General features: G+C 37.3%; 2 protein-coding genes across 2 annotated transcripts; one reads left to right on the top strand and one right to left on the bottom strand.

The window, feature by feature from the left end:
* Positions 1-645: 645 nt before the first annotated feature.
* memo1 (mediator of cell motility 1) lies at positions 646-8,998 on the bottom strand. The gene is made up of 9 exons (XM_042010647.1): positions 8,518-8,998; positions 7,344-7,425; positions 7,196-7,264; positions 6,900-7,012; positions 6,476-6,587; positions 5,913-6,055; positions 5,681-5,757; positions 4,859-4,963; positions 646-3,192 (listed from the first exon to the last, which is right to left on the bottom strand). The coding sequence occupies exons 1-9, from the start codon at positions 8,576-8,578 to the stop codon at positions 3,061-3,063; spliced, it is 894 nt and encodes a 297-aa protein (XP_041866581.1). The 5' UTR covers positions 8,579-8,998; the 3' UTR covers positions 646-3,060.
* Positions 8,999-11,379: 2,381 nt separating this feature from the next.
* LOC121655797 (spastin-like) lies at positions 11,380-16,971 on the top strand. The gene is made up of 16 exons (XM_042010642.1): positions 11,380-11,734; positions 11,820-11,903; positions 11,987-12,070; positions 12,172-12,302; positions 12,405-12,538; positions 12,645-12,738; positions 12,826-12,900; positions 13,032-13,103; positions 13,179-13,254; positions 13,336-13,427; positions 13,534-13,613; positions 13,721-13,763; positions 13,845-13,924; positions 14,003-14,073; positions 14,164-14,204; positions 16,197-16,971. The coding sequence occupies exons 1-16, from the start codon at positions 11,617-11,619 to the stop codon at positions 16,320-16,322; spliced, it is 1,401 nt and encodes a 466-aa protein (XP_041866576.1). The 5' UTR covers positions 11,380-11,616; the 3' UTR covers positions 16,323-16,971.
* Positions 16,972-17,164: the final 193 nt, after the last annotated feature.

The following is a 17,164-nucleotide window of genomic DNA, read 5'->3' as shown; positions in this document are numbered from 1 at the left end:
CTTTGTCATTTTAAAGCCCATTAAATATGGTTATTAAAGCTTATAATGAAGCCGTTAACATTTCAACAGCACCATAAATGGTAAAATATAAAAACTGAACCAGCACCTTTCTGAGTGGGTCTAAAAAAGCCTTTATTGAAACCCTCATGACTGCTGGATTTAGTGCAGATATTTATTAGTATAAACTATACTGTCTGAAATGATTTAATAATTTGCTTGGGTTGGTTTATTCCTACTGGTCTGCCTTTATTGGTGATGATAACCCTAACTTTTCCTGAATGATCTGATATCACATTAACACATTTGGTGTTTGTTCTATGGATTATTTTAGTCTAATTTTGTATGTATAATTTTGCAGCCAACTTGTCAACTTGTATACCAATAAAATTACATGCTGCAAACCCAAATAAACTGATACACAAAAGTCTAATGATAAATCATATTGTGTTCACTGATAATACATTAAACACTTAATTTCATTTGAGGATTTTTTATCTAGTTACAGTTAAGGTTCTACGGTTGCTTTCTGGGGTAGCAAATATTGTCTGTAACTGCTGTGGTGCTACAAATACACTTCAATGAAACTTAAGGGGAAAAAAAATACAAGACACCAGAGCAGACTTTCTTTTCAGTACATTTTACTTCTTTTGTAACATGAATCCTCGGCCTTTTGTGAAGAGCCTTTTGGGATGCTTTGTCAGTGGAACCTGAGATCAAAAAAACTCCATTAAGGGAGTAATTAAGCAGTATTTTTTAGGTATATGACGTGTAAGATCCAATTCTCTAACCAAAGAAAAAAAATAAATACAAAAACCAGTTCTAAAACGACAAACAAATACTCATAAACAGAAAAATGAACAGTGTGGAGGTTTAGCTTTCGTCTCTCTCTCTCCTACAGGTATGAGGTGATGTGTGACAAAACAGAACACCACTCCCTGCTGGAGAAAGGAGATAACAGTTGGTGCCATTTTAGACCAACAGACTGGGTAGACAGGTCATACACTTGGGTGTGTTGGATGAACTGGAGACAAAGTTAGACTGTCTGCAAAAAGGGAAGGTGGGGCGGGGGGTGTTACACATTGAAACACAAGAAAAACCTGAAGAACAAATTCTAAAATAAGACTGAAAGTGAGAATACGCTTTATATGTTCATGTGCAACAGTGATAAAAGGCACAATAGCACAGTGTGTCATGCTTTGCTAGATTCCCTTAAATTAGCCTTAGAGGTCAAGTGAATTTGGTGATTCATCTTTCAGTCTGTACACACTTAGTTCAACAGCTCAGTGGCAAAGGCGACATCTCATCGGCGCCAGGAGGGAGGGACTGCTGTCGGACGCCTGCATGGCTAAATGAGAATATTTGACTTCAGTGGTAAAAGTCAAAGATGAGTAACATTCAAATCTCCCATGACAGGACAGCATACACGGTGCTGCTCATTTTAACTGCTACTAAGAACCACCGGTCTTTATTTTCCCTCCGTATGCAGTCTGTTCACCATGAAAACATGAGTTTCAGGCAGCAACCACTTTATTACTTAACTGATCTTTAAGCAAATATCTATGCTTTTTTTTTTATAGTATTCATTACAAGAAATCCAAAATAATCAAGGGCAAACATACAGAAGACTATTATGGCATTAAGCTAATTTAAGTACTTGTGGCATCTATTACTTGTTTTATCTACAGTGAGTTTATCTAATTGATACTTGTACTGTATGGACTCACTATTTTCATGACTTGAAATCAAATATAAGGATGAAAAAAAATATTTTACTTAAATCTTTTGGGCATTCTTCAATCAAAACATAAAAAGAGTTGCAAATGACACCAGCACAAATATACTTCCTATAATTTAAGAAGTCTTGGAAATTCTCACCTTGCATTTTTGTTTAGACCTAAAACAAAAGCTTTGCTGCTTTTGCAGAACTTAATGTGTAACAGACATTTAATACAAGTCTAGGAAATCAGCCTATTAATTTGACATTTCAGTTCACTACAGAGATTCAAAGTGGCAGTGTAAACAGAGACTAGAGGTGTCCGTGCTGGGAGTCCGTTTACACAAAATCCAACTTTGTTTATATTTCTGTAGCACCCACAACTGTAGCCTGGCCCCCTGCAAAAACCACTCTTTAATGCTATAAGTGTGTGACTGGAAACCCAGATCACTGTCACACACATTCATCCACTGGGCCAACCATGTTAGAGCTTTACCACTGAAGTAACAGCCACTGCATCTACACACTGAGTAAATACCATCATGTCTGATTTAACTACTACAAATAATAATTTAAAAAGAATAAAATATATTTAATAGACCAATCTGATGACATATTTTTCTTTTTTTGGTTTTGTACAGCAGGGAGTTAGTGAACTTTGTTGGATGCAGCCCTTTGTTAGAAACTACAATGTATGCTGAGCACTAGTAGCAATTACCTATGAATCTGTTTTCAAACTTTAAAGTTGCACAGAGCTTGAAGCAATCAAAAGACTCATTTCATTTTTTTTTTTTTTATCAGGCAACATCTGAAAATTCTCCTTCATTAATATTTATAGCTTTATTTTAATTCCTTTTCTGAGGCTAAATACAACAGAACATATTGAGTCCAAATATAAAGATTGCCTTTTTACAAGTCAAATCCTTTGTGTTGTAAGGAAAAAAAAAGGGGTAGTCAGAGGACATCTACAGTCCTTGCAAAAAAAGAAAAAAAAAAAGACAAGATCCAAACCCCCCCCTCCCCCCAAAAAACACTTCCTCCAATTCAAATTGACAAATCTCATCTCTGCTAGCTTTTTCCTCCTACATAATTTCCAAACTGCACTTCAAGCAAAATGTTTCAACCAAAAGCTCTGTGAGACATTTCAAACTGAGAGGAGGCTGGAAGAAGAAGAGCTGAGGGAGAAGCAGAGAAAAGAACTGTATTGGCTTTAAGTGTTTAGGTCCTTCCTTCAAATAGTGGGTGTAACTTAGGGATGGGGCAAAAGGGGTTGTATGGGGTGGTTTATGGCGATAGATAGTAAGGGCAGGGTGGCGGTGTTGCATTGGCCCCTGCAGAAGTTGACCTCAATGGACGATGAGCGCCCCGGCAGCGTAACTCACGGAGCTGTCCTGCCAGTTCCTGCACTGACTTGACTGGGCGTAGTTCAGGAAAGAGAAGTTCATTTCTAAACCGGACTTTCTAAGCTCAGCCACAGCCTGCAAAACAGTAACATCCAGTTAGTTGCTGATTAGCATCGTTCGGCATGCAAAGAGATTCCACACAGTTTTAAGGAATTTGTTTTTACTGTTCATGAATGTCAACTAACCTGCAGCAGCACATATGTTGCAATACTCAGCAATATAAAGTTAAGTCTAGAGGTTGGCATCATAGTTTAGTCTTTCTGCAGGATTACAGAGATTGTTACAGTATAATCTTGTAACTTGTAATCTATATTCATCAACTAAATCAGCTTCAAATATCTGCAATAAAATGCATCAACTTAAAACAAATAATTCTTCTTCATTCTGATAGTTATTTCTTTGACAAGGGTAGTATTTTTCTATCTAATGAGAATAGGGCTGAGTGATTAAATGATCTCAAATTAAATTTGTTGATCTTGGTGGTGAGCATCAAACATTTTCAGTCAAAAAAAAAAGGGACTTTACCTGATGTCCATCACATTAAACATGCACCTATTTATTACAGCAAAATATTGAGCTACCGGTGGAGAAAAGCACTGAATGCATGTGAGGAAGAACGAGTGGACCTGAATAAAAGCAGGGGTGAAATTGTGGAGTGAACTTATGTTATGCTCCCAAACCATTGAGGCAATTATGTTTTCACAACCTCAAATAGGTGGTATCTACTCAGCTCATGCTTTTCTGACCTAAGCAAACAGCACAAACACACTTCTAATATTTTTCAGACTATATGCAACTTTTTCCCCAAGAACCCCCCCCCCCCCCCCCCCCTTATAAAAAGGCTGCCTGTTACTGCTGATGGCAGAAAGGAGGGGTAACAAAAACAAAAAAGGGCAGTCTGTTGCTTATGTACTAATATGTAATGTGAATATAAATTGTAAATACATATGAATATAGTTAAAATGCATGTAATCACACATATGTGCATACTGACAGCATAATCAAATTCTAGATCATAATTAAAAATCAATCAATATAGAAAATATTGTAATTATGCTTTTGCTGAGTCTCATGGCAACAAATCAAATATATGGAAATATCTAATATAACATCAGGTAATCACAAGTATTATTACTTTGTAGAATTGGAAAAAACTTGATTTGAGTGTCATATCTTTTTTTACTTTGATATTCAAGTCTATATAGTATCATGTCAACAAAGCTGCTACTCTCAACTATACTGTAAATCTATATGTTAGCAGTAAAACAACCAAAAGATGTTGCAATTTCATTTAATCTGGCTGAGGTTGTGGTAAAAAAGCTCTTTAATATCTGTGGCTTTACCTTGAGATGTTGCATGTGCTAGTTATATTAGCATCCATGTACTCACCATGACTTTTTACCAGGTCAGTGCTCAGATCTGCTGTACTACTGCTGTACTCAATACTCCATTTTCTTTGGCCTCTCTTTGAAATCAAATGTTTTCTGGATATTAGATCTCATGCTACTATATAAACAGCCTGAGACATGATCTTTGCTCACCTTGTAACTATGCTATGTGCATGCCGCTACTAAACTATACCTTGATGACAACACACAAGTCTTGAGATCACTCTGTCAAGTTTATGACACTTTTTTGTTTTGTTCCAGGGGTCTTTGTATCAATGTAATTACATCTTTCATGTTAAGACTGGGTCCCGTATCTGATACATCTAGCAAGGCCCCTCTTTTGCGGTACTTACATTTAGCAGCACTCCAATTGGATGACGACCACAGATGGTGTTGCGGTACTTCTTCAAGTAGTTAGTGAAAGACATGGGATCCAGCTGCTCTATAATACCCATTCCCTGCACAAGTACAGAAAAAGCTGAACTAAAAGTTACAAAACCGTAACATTTCCATTTTATCATAAAAGTGCTGAACGTTATTAATAACACAAGTTGTCTTTCTTCTCCTTTATTACGGTTTTTCAAACCAGACATTTTGATTTACCCCATCAAGAAAAGCATGTGGAATTAATGACAGCTTAATCCATTAAGTTTCTCAGAAAGGCCAGACAGTGAGCGAGCCAGCACTAAAGCAGCCCCTGTCCCAATGTGGCCAACATTTATATAACTGAACTCCTCTAGTTATAAACGACTTGCTTTTAAACTGTTTGCATATGCTTTTCAATACTATAATACGTATGCAAGGAGAATTTTTTCTAATTTTTTAAAGTCATGTTTCACAAAATATTTTAGTTTGGATTTATAATAAATCCTTCAGTCATTAGGGAGGTTCCCATTTCTCATAATCTTCAAATAGCTGTAAATCCAATATACTGTGTTAAAAAACACAAACTTTTATTAAAAGGGGGAGGGGGTCAATATATTATTGTCTTTCTGCATTTTAAAAGAGGGGATAATCAAAATACGCAAATACCATGATCAGCGTGTTATACAGTTTATACAAAGTATAATAAATCTGGCTTAGTGGCTGTTTTAAGTGCACTTTTTAACCAGAGAAAGTTGCATTTGTGTCCACTGGTGATCTCATGATTAAATCAGATCCATCTGTGTAGTTACCATTTTATCCAAATGTTCAATAGACCTGTAGATCTCCCCTTGAGATTCATCGTAGTACGTATAGCGAAACCGCTGACCTTCAACAGAGAAACAGACAGCAGCAAACAGCATAATTACGCCATGTCACACTTACAGCATTTATACCAAAATATCACAGACAGTATTTTAATTGCAGAGTAATCCTAAACATTCAATGTTTTTGCTTTTGTTTTTTATTTTTGTTGACACATACCCCAGTGGCAGAAGTCAGATGAGATGATGAAAAGGTTAGAAGGGTCTGCCAGGTACTTGCTGAGCAGCTTCCCATATTCCTGCTCCTTAGACTCACTCAGCGCACCCACAAGCACAGGAACAATGCTGAATTCATCTTTGTGGCTGCAACATCACATTGTAACATTAATTATTTAGTTTCATTCTTACACTTGACATGCAACAATTTGGCTAATCTTTAACAAAACCATTTTTTACTTTATAATCTGTATATATTTAGCTCAGTTTAACTCATGCATGATCCCAGCTTATTTTTTTTCTTGTAGAACTAAGCAAATGACTGTCTTCAGCCAAAGTAGAAGATTTTATTAATTATTCATGCTACTCTCCATGTGTCCTTGCAACAGTTTAATCCTGCTTAATGGTACAGAATGTAAACAAAGCCAATGAAAAGAAATAAAAAGGGATTCTGTCCCAACTTCTTGTTCACTAGAAAGAGTTCAGAAAATGCTTCAATCTGTGACTCAGTTCCCTGTGAAAGTGCCAATGCTGTGGTTTAATGAATGGCGTTCCCTTGAGCATTACCTCTCCATGGCTTTAGCAGTGTAAGGCAAATGCATTTCAATACTGTGCTCATCTTCATCTGTCTGCAGACTCATTCTCTCAAACAACCCAGTTTTCCAGAGGTCAGCATAAACTGCAAAAGAAGTCTCACTTTAATTTGTGCATGTTATCAAAGAAAATCCACTGATTCAGTCATTTTGGAGCTGCACTTACTTAAACTGAAAATGCATTTTCAGTGTAGTGGATCAGAATAATTAAAATATGTAATTAGTTTGTTTTTTTCCCATATGCATTATATTCAAAATCTGACAAACTTTAAATGACACAAACACTGTGGTTACTCTACTCCAGGAGTAATTTATCAATTAGCACAAGTACACATAAATTTGAGAGACATTCACATAGTTGAATAAGTAGAAATGTTAGAAGTAAAAACATTAAATACCCTTCTGGTCAATTCTCAGGTCATAGAGGGGAGTTCTATAGACGTCTGCAGGTGACAGGGCACAGCGGGAGAGGGGCACATGGTGTGAAGGTCCCAGGATGAACACCCTACGACTGAAGGGCAACAAGACTTCATCTCACTCACACCATTCAATATAAGGTATACCACCAGCACTATGATCGGCTATCTACATTAGCATCTGTTCATTGTGTGAGAGGAGAGAAATTAAGTTAAGAAGCAGTCAAATGAAACATTTTCTTGAATGAGGAACTGAGTCAGAAAGCTGAACAACTTACGTGATAGAGGGATCAACCTGCTTGTAGGCATGTGCTGCACAAGCACCACAGTATGTATACCCAGCATGGCTGCAAGCAAAAACATGTGTCAGTGTAGAATGAGGAGTTATACAAGATGTTTTTTTTCCGACTGTCAGTGTGTTCTTACGGTGCTATGATGGCTCTAGCTGGTCTGATTGTGGACTGTGCTTGGGACAGCCAACCCTCTAGTTGTGCATTCAGCTGGGGCCCTGCAAAACAACAACAACAACAAAAAAAATACAAATATGAAATAAACTTTTTCTAATTACATTATTTCAATTACTCAAGACCAAAAGCATCATGGCTGAACCAACTTCAACATAAAGAGAATTTGTAAAGTTTCAAACATAAAACACTGCATTAAAGGTACAATTTCCAATACACCACTTAAACAACAATAATAAGGCTCAAGTGGTGAAATCCACATGTGACAACAGTTAACCTTATCAGAGCAGAATTTTACCCATTTCCCCCACTAACAGCATCTAACACAGTTCTTGCCAATCTAATACAAAATGGGCATAACAGATTAAATATTCAATCTCGATCTATTTGTAAACTAAGAATACTAGATAAATATAAATGGTTTATTTTACTTGATTACTTCACATGTTTAGTCTGAATGAGTTACAGGGTGGTCGAGAAAGCATATGAAACGAAAAGCTGACTGTCTTGTGGGTAAAAAAAAATCTAGCGAATGGCTTGTAAAATGGGGGAAGGGGTGCAACATGAAACTTCAGCTTTCTGCCCAGCCCTGCCCAGTCCTTTGTTTCAAGGCAGAGGACGTTTATGCACAGGAATGAAGAGAGTCTGGACGAAAGACTAAAAAGACAAACAATAGTTATAACAGTCTAAACTAAAACTGGGTTAGGCTGTTTCGAGATTTGTCTCGTGTAGCGAGTCAGTTAGCATGTAGGCCATGAAGTTCTATAATATTAGCCAAGTTAGCTTTGGTCGAGTTGTTAGCTTGTCAAAAAATGATTACCCAGCAGCTGATGCCCCTTTGTTTTGAGACACCATCAGAGGATGAAGTGCTGAATAACCAAGCATGCTCCAAATGGGATAACAGAGACGAGGCAGACTATGCCAGATAAATGTTAGCTAACCGACTTTTAAATTATCTTCATTAGCATTACAACCAAAACGTTGCTCATCACCGCCTGCCACGGCGAGACAAGTTATTATATTTGAGATTATGAAAAATAAAGATCCAACAAAAAACAATAATACATCAGAAAAAGAACAACAGTAACAGCTAGCATTCGGCGTGCTAACTAGGACCGTCCTCTTTTGACAGTTACCCGAAGCAGAGTACCAGCTCCCGGCGTGACTCGCTTCTCTGCACACCACTCGATTCGACATCTTGGTTCCCAAGCCGCCTATCTTGGTTAGCTTAACTCCTTTCAAACAAATAAAATAAAATTAAATTAAACAAAACAAAGTTGAAAAAATTCGACTTTCGCTGACCGACAGGAAACAACGCCTGCTAGCTGACTTGCTTGAAAAGACAAAGAGCAATTCGATTGTACAGACAGCTGGGCTAGCTGGCTAACAAGCTCAGAGTACCGTCAGCGGTCTGTTTTGCTGCCGGCTAATAAGGTGTCAGTTGGTCGACAGTCTGGAGTCTGGTAGTATTGTCATGTAAATTCATAAAGGCACGATTTACAAAATGTGCCAATGCTAAACACCCGGTACACCAATATTAAAGCTTAATGCTGTCACAGTCGGAATCTGAGGATTACTGATTTGTCTGTCGAGCTAGGTAAGGGGCGTCTCTGAAAGTGTTATTGATGTGACGTTGAGTATTTTTATTGGGTGGTTAATCGTTAACATTATGTGATTGGTGGAAGAAGTCAGAAGGCAGTCCCTTTACTGGGTCCGCACCATCTAATGCCCGGACGACCCGGTGGTGAGCCGGGTTGACGGTGTTTTCAGTCCATTTAAACCGGGCTGTCAGCCGGATGACCTGCTCTGTTCAGCGAGATTGACCCTTTTAAACACATGGGTGGAACAAACAAATCAGAGTCGGTTTGCCAATAAACTTCCAACCTGACAAATAATATTGATGTGTGGCCTTTATTTGTTCAGTATGTAACTTCTGCTGGTTTTATGATTCCTTTTAAGTACTCTAGGCAGCACATCCAAACATACATCCAAATTGGACACTGCTGTACTTTTTAGACTACAGTCTGAAACAAATCGTGAAATTGTGGTTTTATTATTTTTATGATCAATTTCGCCCTGAAAGATGCATGCCTCTTTTTGTTTTCGTAAAGCCTCTTCTTATCACCGGCAAAAGCTTTCCTCTTCTTTTAAACGACAAACTCCTCCTCCGCCGCTCGCCATCATTTCTCCCCGGGTTATCACCGCCTGACTGTAAAGGAGCGGACCCAACAAAATAATTGTTTGATTATGAAATTGTGTCGCTCGTCAGGTGAGCGGGTAGAGCGTGGCCCTGGAAACCGGGATGTCAGCAGAAAAAAAGCCAAAATAAACAAAAGAGAAGTGCCATCTCCACAAGAAATTAAATTAAATTAAATTAAATTAAATTAAATTAAATTAAATTAAATTAAATTAAATTAAATTAAATTAAAATTAGTGTTATTCATAACATAGTTCATTTTACAGTTCATGTTTTATTATTTGCCTGGTTGTTTATCTCACTAAAAATGTAAGTCCAAATCTGACATATACATACTAAAGCAGAAGATAAAAAATCAATGCATTTATTTTGCACGTGTGTGTGCAGATTTTATGCTTTACTTTTTAATATTATAGAGCAGATGATTTTATGAATTAATAAATATTTCATAAATTCAAAAACTATTTATTTGTTCTCAATGGAAAATTTTTAAGCATGCTGAGTACCATGAAAAAAGAAACAAAAATTGTGGGTTCTGTGCAGTATCTTAGCTGCTCCTAGGACTGCACTCTTCTGGATGGAGATGTCTGATGCTTCTCCAGGTTTCTGTTTCGAGCCAACCCAGTGCTCCAAATCCGAAGACCACTGATACTACTGTTGCCTTCACCTTCCTGGATTTTTCCAGTTCTTCCTTGAGTCCTTGGTATTTTATATTTCCTTTTTCCTGATATTTCCTTCATTGGGGATGCCTACATCGATCATTATGGCTTTCCTTTGCTGCTTATCCACGATCACGTTTTCTGGTAGGTTGGCCACCACCATTTTGTTGGTATATCTTGAAGTCCTGCAAGGTCTTAGCCCTCTCATTTTCAGTGAAGGCTTTTAGAGTGTTGTTGATCTTGTACAGCTTCAGGTATTCCAGTATCCATGTGACACTGAGTCATAGACAACACATCATTTCAAAACCATAGGTCAAAACACTCCATGGAATCTTTGTATTTGTATATACTTGTTTACCTACATGATGGGGATTAAAATTTGATTGAACACCAATTTATGGGAACTTCCTGTGAACATTGGGACAAGAATTTTGTCCTCATGAGTGTTTTTGAGGGTGAAGACTTGGTTTTAGGTTCAGGATTAGAAGTAGGTTACTGTCAGGTTAAGAGCAAAGGTTGTGCTTTCAAATGTGATATCTAAGTTTAAGGACACAGGCTATGGAATACATTGTGTTAGTGGAATCTACACAGTCAATATGAACCTGACATATTTGTGTGTTTGTGTATAATTATTTTTCCCAGATGATTGAGACAAATGTCTGCCTACACACTAGCTTATTAGCAGTGTTAATCACAAGTTTGATCATGATACAATACTAGTAGATAACAATTTGTTGTTTGCTAATATCACACATTCTTCCAAGATATAATTTAAATTTGATTTGATTCAGTAGCCAGTAATCAATGACAACACATTACTTATTCAACACAAAAATTTCCATTTATATCAGTATCCCCAAAAATAAAATAAAATATCTAAATGAACAGAAAAAGGAAATATCCATGGAAGGGGGGAAATGGAATAAATATTTTAATAGCACCTTCTTTTGGTTATAACTATATTTCTAATGTTAGCATACATATCTAATGCGGTATATTTTTAAAAAATTACATTTTTACAGTTTGATTTATATGTTGTTATAACTTCATCATGCTGTTCGAACGAGAAATACGTGATGACTGGTTACCCTCCGTTCCGCTAGGTGGCGATACAGAACTGTGAACAGACGTTTAGTCCTCCACGACCACACAAAAACAACGGGAAGAAGAGGACCGAGTGGACAACGGGAAAGCGGAAGCACAACTGTTTTTACAGTGATGGACTATAATTTAAATAACATATTAGGTCAAACGATTGCGAGTTTTTAAGCTCAAGCTGTGATTTCTTTTATATTGGAATTTAAAAGTTAAATGTCGTGTTTTACTCAGGACGAGCTACCTTAACCAGGACTGAGAACAAGGCGACAGTTACGAGAGCAATGTCTGCAAAAATAAACACACCTAAAAGTAAAGACAACGCTGAGCTAATTAAAAACCACCATAAACAGGCGTTTGAGTACATATCGAAGGCGTTAAAGATCGACGAAGATGATAAAGGTTTGTTTATAGTGTTTATGACTCATCCATTAACCAGGTATATGTGACAGCTTGTGGTAAACATCCCCAATGTCTGTGATGACAGGAGAAAAGGGGGAGGCTGTACAGTGGTACAAGAGAGGAATTGCTGAGCTTGAGAGGGGTATTGCAGTAGAGCTCACTGGACAAGGTACTGTGTTAAACAAATACTCAGATGTACGTGATGCCCGGTGTCAGAATGTTTAAGGCTTTTGCTTTGTGTTTCTTCTTTAGGGGATCAATATGCTCGATCGAAGAGACTCCAAGATAAGATGGTTTCTAATCTGACCATGGCAAAAGACAGGCTTGCTCTGATAGGTTTGTAGCCACCTCGCAAACTGACATCCTATATATATAGTCTTGAATGTGTTCATGACTATTTCCAAAATTATCAATCTTTCCCTGTCATTGCTTCACAGAGACCACGTTGGCATCTAAAAAGAGAGGTGGTCCTCAACAATCCTCAAATCAGCCCTCAATGTCAGGTGCATCCTCTAAATGTAAGACCCCTGCTGCTGTTAGATCCCCAACAAGACCCCCAGAACCAAAGGTAATCTTTGATATTTATTTATTTATTTTTATTATTATTATTAAAAGTCTAGTTGTGTGCTATAATCCGTAAGGTATTCTGTATAATTTGAATTTGGCATAGGTGACCCCCCGGATTGGAAAGCCCCCGAATGGAAAACCTGCAGCTGCAAAACAACCTCCAAAAAGGGATATGAAAAACTTCAAGAATGTAGACAGTAAACTGGCCAACTTGATTCTTAATGAAGTTGTTGACAGGTATTTCAAGAACTGTTATAAAGATTTTTTTTTTTTTTGATATGCAAAAACAACAAAAAAAGCCTAAAATACACATGATAAATGGGTCGTCTTTTGTTCACTCCAGGGGGGGATCTGTATCCTTTGAAGATGTCGCAGGTCAGGACCTGGCTAAACAAGCACTCCAAGAAATTGTCATCCTTCCTGCCATTAGACCTGAGGTGACCACTTTTAAAACTTTTCTTTACGTACTCTACATATGCCTTTTTTAGATTTATATGTGACACCTTTTCATTATTTCTGTCTAGCTGTTTACTGGCCTTAGAACACCTGCACGTGGTTTGCTTTTATTTGGTCCACCTGGAAATGGAAAAACCATGCTGGTATGTCAAATGTTTATTTCAGCACAACAAACTTGTTCATTCAGATCAATCTGTGGTTTATTATTTGCAAATGTGTCTTGTTATTTTGTCTTATTTTCGTTTGAATGACAGCCTTTTTGTCTTCTTGCCAGGCAAAAGCAGTCGCTGGAGAATCTAATGCCACGTTCTTTAACATTAGTGCTGCCAGTTTGACATCAAAATGGGTAAGAAACTTTTTTGTTTACGTTAAGTTTTATGTTACTGTAGTTTTTAACTCTTTTCTGTAATCACTGTTGTAGGTGGGAGAAGGCGAGAAGCTTGTACGAGCACTGTTTGCAGTAGCCAGAGAGTTACAGCCCTCTGTCATCTTTATAGGTTCGTATTACTCTGCTCTGCTGCTTCAACCTCCAGTTTCAGCTCAGAAATGAACCTTTCTTTGTTTTTCATTTGACTCAGATGAAGTGGACAGCTTGCTCTGTGAAAGGAAGGAGGGGGAACACGATGCCTCCCGGCGTTTAAAAACTGAGTTTCTCATTGAGTTTGATGGGGTAAGTGAGCCAGCAGGCTCAGAAGTTTTATCCTAAACAGTCTTCAGCGTTTTGGTAACTGTTTTATCTGACAACACGTTGTCATGACTGCACGTCTGGGTTTCAGGTGCAGTCAGGAGGCGAGGACAGGGTGCTGGTAATGGGAGCAACTAACCGGCCTCAGGAACTTGACGAAGCTGTTTTGAGGTACGTAATACAACTGAAAAAAAATTCTTCTATGTTCTTTGTTTTATTTATTTATTTTTTTAAGCAAGATGACAACTATTTTTGTTGTTTTTGTGTTTATCAAACAGACGTTTTGCAAAAAGGGTTTATGTGACGCTGCCAGATGAGAAGGTATTCATTCACCAATGAGTATATTTAGTAAACTTTACATTAGAATGAAATTAGTCATTTTTTTTCTCACTTTTCCTCCAGACAAGACTCACACTACTGAAAAACCTTTTGGGAAAACATGGGAATCCACTGAGCAAAAATGAGCTGTCATCTCTTGCAAAGTGAGTTCTATATAAACAACCTCAACAGCTCTGTGCTTATTTTGTGTGACTTTGCATTAATCTCTGGATCTGTTATAGGGCGACTGAAGGATATTCAGGAAGCGATCTGACATTTTTAGCCAAAGATGCTGCACTTGGGCCCATCAGAGGTAGGGTTCCTTCATCCTTCTGTTCACTTATTAACATTTCTATTGGTCATTAAGGTGGTTAATTTTTATGTGAAAATTTGTCTTTCTTAGAGTTGGGACTGGACCAAGTCCGTAATATGCCTGCTAACGAGGTAAGATACTCATGTTAAAGCACCCATATTGCTGCATGGCTCCGTGCTGCTAATTTGCCTTTGCAGTACACAACAGTATCTTTATATATATATATATATATATATATATATATATATATATATATATATATATGTGTGTGTGTGTGTGTGTGTGTGTGTGTGTGTGTGTGTATCAAGCGGCAAACTCCACCGGTAAAATGTGAAGTGCAAAACATTACAGTTCACCCCTCATCCGCTAGGGGCTGGCTCCTAAATAGAGTCCATCCCCATAGACTTCCATGTTAAAAAGGCCAACTTCACAGCAGAAATGAACATGTTTAAATCCTGGTACAAAAAAAAACGTTTTAGGATTAATAGGTCACGTTTACCTTCATGACAACTGTGAGGGGGGTGAATTTTTTTCAAACTCATCCGTTTGGATGTTATTTAATCTTGAAATTTGGCATGATTAGGGGCGTGTCCTTTTGATTGACATGCATCCAATATCCGTGGCAAGAAGGGAGAGTGCAGCACAACCACGGTTTTTAGCCAGCTAACAGCGTGCCTTAGCTTTAGCCTGCCTACCTCCGTTAGCTGGTTAGCTACCGTTAGCTCCGGGTTAGCTCTGGGTTGGCTCGATTAGCTCTTAGCTACAGGCAGCTCGGAGTTTGATGGGTGTCAATCATCCAGCTCCACCTCTTCACCCATTTGCCAATTTTTTATATATATATATATATATAATAGATTTTCCAGATATGAATTGTGAGCATATTAACACATTATCCTAAGCATTGTGTGTGCTGGTGGGAATTACTGTTACATCTTCTGGTAAAAATGATGTTGATATTGACACAATAATTATCAAAAGTGCCTCATGTGATATTTTTGACCAAACCATGATGTTCATATTGTACTTTTGCAAAATGTTTTGCCCCCTCTGCAGTTTAGAGACACACTGATCTGCAACCCTTCCTTTGCTGAGATAGCGCTTCTCCAGCAGAAAGTGCTGTAATGTCCTACAGAGTCTGAGATGCTTGCTTTATTTTAATTAATTGATTTTTTTTTTTGCACTTTCTCTGAGCATTAAATGGTCTTATCTTGGGATGACTTTACTGGGATGTCCAATGTTGGAAAGATTGGTAACTGCCTTGAATTTTTCTCTGTGTAGAATGATGGGCTCTAAAATTATTTAAGATCAACCAGCAGCAACAATTCCTCTTCTAAGATCATTAAAATGCTACCTACTTCCTTAACTCCTATAGAAGAAGTTTGGGTGTATCTAGTTTCTCTCACACTGCTTCTGCTATGGATGCTCCGATGCCAGTATCAGGTGTTGGTCCGATGAGAAAATAAAAAATCGGAATAGATGTGTTTTCCGATACTACAGAATCCGATACCAGTGTGAAAAACCAGGGCTGTCTAAATGAGCATGTTAATGCAAAGAGATTAATCTCTGGAATCAATGTGTAAAATTGTTTTTAATGCATAAACAAAGTTATTATTCATACCATAATAAAAATCCAAATTTGGCATTATCTAAGTGAGAGAAGCCTATTTTGGGCATGTAGCTGCTTTATCACACTTTACCACTTTATCCTCCATATTTAACACACACACATTTAACACACAATTAGCCAGTCAGTTAATCAGTTAACGCAGTCATTGCATCTGACATTCTCGTCCACACTCCTTACCGGTGAAACGTAATGAGATTTATTAGTACTCTTATCGATACTCAGTATCGACAAGAACTCAAATGTAAGTACTTGGTTTTAAAAAAAGTGGTATTGGTGCATCCCTAATGAACATGGCGGCGCACAGCACTCTGAACTCTCTTACCCGTTGCTCTATTTTTGTCTGCACCAGAAAGAATCTTATTCTGATTCTGATCCCTAGTGTCTGCATTTCAAAGCAGAAGCTTGCTTTTTAATTTATTATATCTTGGTAAGTCAAATCTTAGAATTTAAAGAGGATGTATGACTTTAGCTCTACTTTCTCCATGTGTGTCCACAGATGCGGAACATTAAGAAGAAAGACTTTGAAGATTCCCTGAAGCGTGTTAAACCTACAGTTAGTCCAGCAACGCTTTCTATGTACGCCCAGTGGAACAAAGACTTTGGTGACACAACAGCTTTATGAGGTTGATTGTTTGAAAAATAAGTGACAATTATTTTTGCTGTTAACATTTAATTAAACTTAAGAAAAAAACCCTGACAGGCTGATTAATCTAAAATATGTGAATGTTATGACAGTTGAAAGCACTATGGGATGATTTCCTGTTTTATGGAAAGGCTTTATTAATGCACTTCCTACTATTTTCTTGTGTTTCTCCTACTGCACACTGTTCTTGTCTGTAAAAATGTATAATTTATTCTCAAAAAAGTGTTGAAATTGTTTTGAAAATAAGTCATCCCTGCCTTGCCTAAAAAAAGGAAGAAAGTCTGTGAAGTCTAACTTATTTTTGCTCACCTTGATCTACATCCTTTTAGTTACCTGGTAAAGTCAATGAACATGATGGTATTTATCACCAAGTGCTCTTTGAGTGATCATAATTGGGAGAATTGATAAAGTTTTTTTCTATTAGTGTGTGTGTGTGTGTGTATAGAGAGAGAGAAAGATGTTCCATTTGCATGATTAGTTCGTAGATGCAGGAACTTATATTTTATTTGCAAATTGAAGACCTGAACTGTAAATATTTTTGAATATTTCTGACATTTGGTTCACTCCCACAAAAAGCAATGTCTTTACATTTTCTCATCTATCAATAAAGTTATTCATTAAAGTTTAATGGGGTTGTGTATTTTTTTTTTGTTTTTCTAAATGTGGAATCACAGCTTCAGTGTGATTCACACGACCCTCCTACCTGCCGAAAACATGCCAAATTAACTTCACCTGTATCTGAGTCACAGAAATTAAAACATAAAGAACAAACAGCAATAAAGGCAAGAAAAAGGATTAAATGAATTTATCAGGATAAAAAT

The sequence above is a fragment of the Melanotaenia boesemani genome, chromosome 16 (assembly GCF_017639745.1).
Source record: "Melanotaenia boesemani isolate fMelBoe1 chromosome 16, fMelBoe1.pri, whole genome shotgun sequence".
Classification (NCBI taxonomy): Eukaryota; Metazoa; Chordata; class Actinopteri; order Atheriniformes; family Melanotaeniidae; genus Melanotaenia; species Melanotaenia boesemani.
The sequence above is the reverse complement of the archived record's forward strand: the minus strand, read 5'-3'. Positions and strand labels throughout refer to the sequence as shown.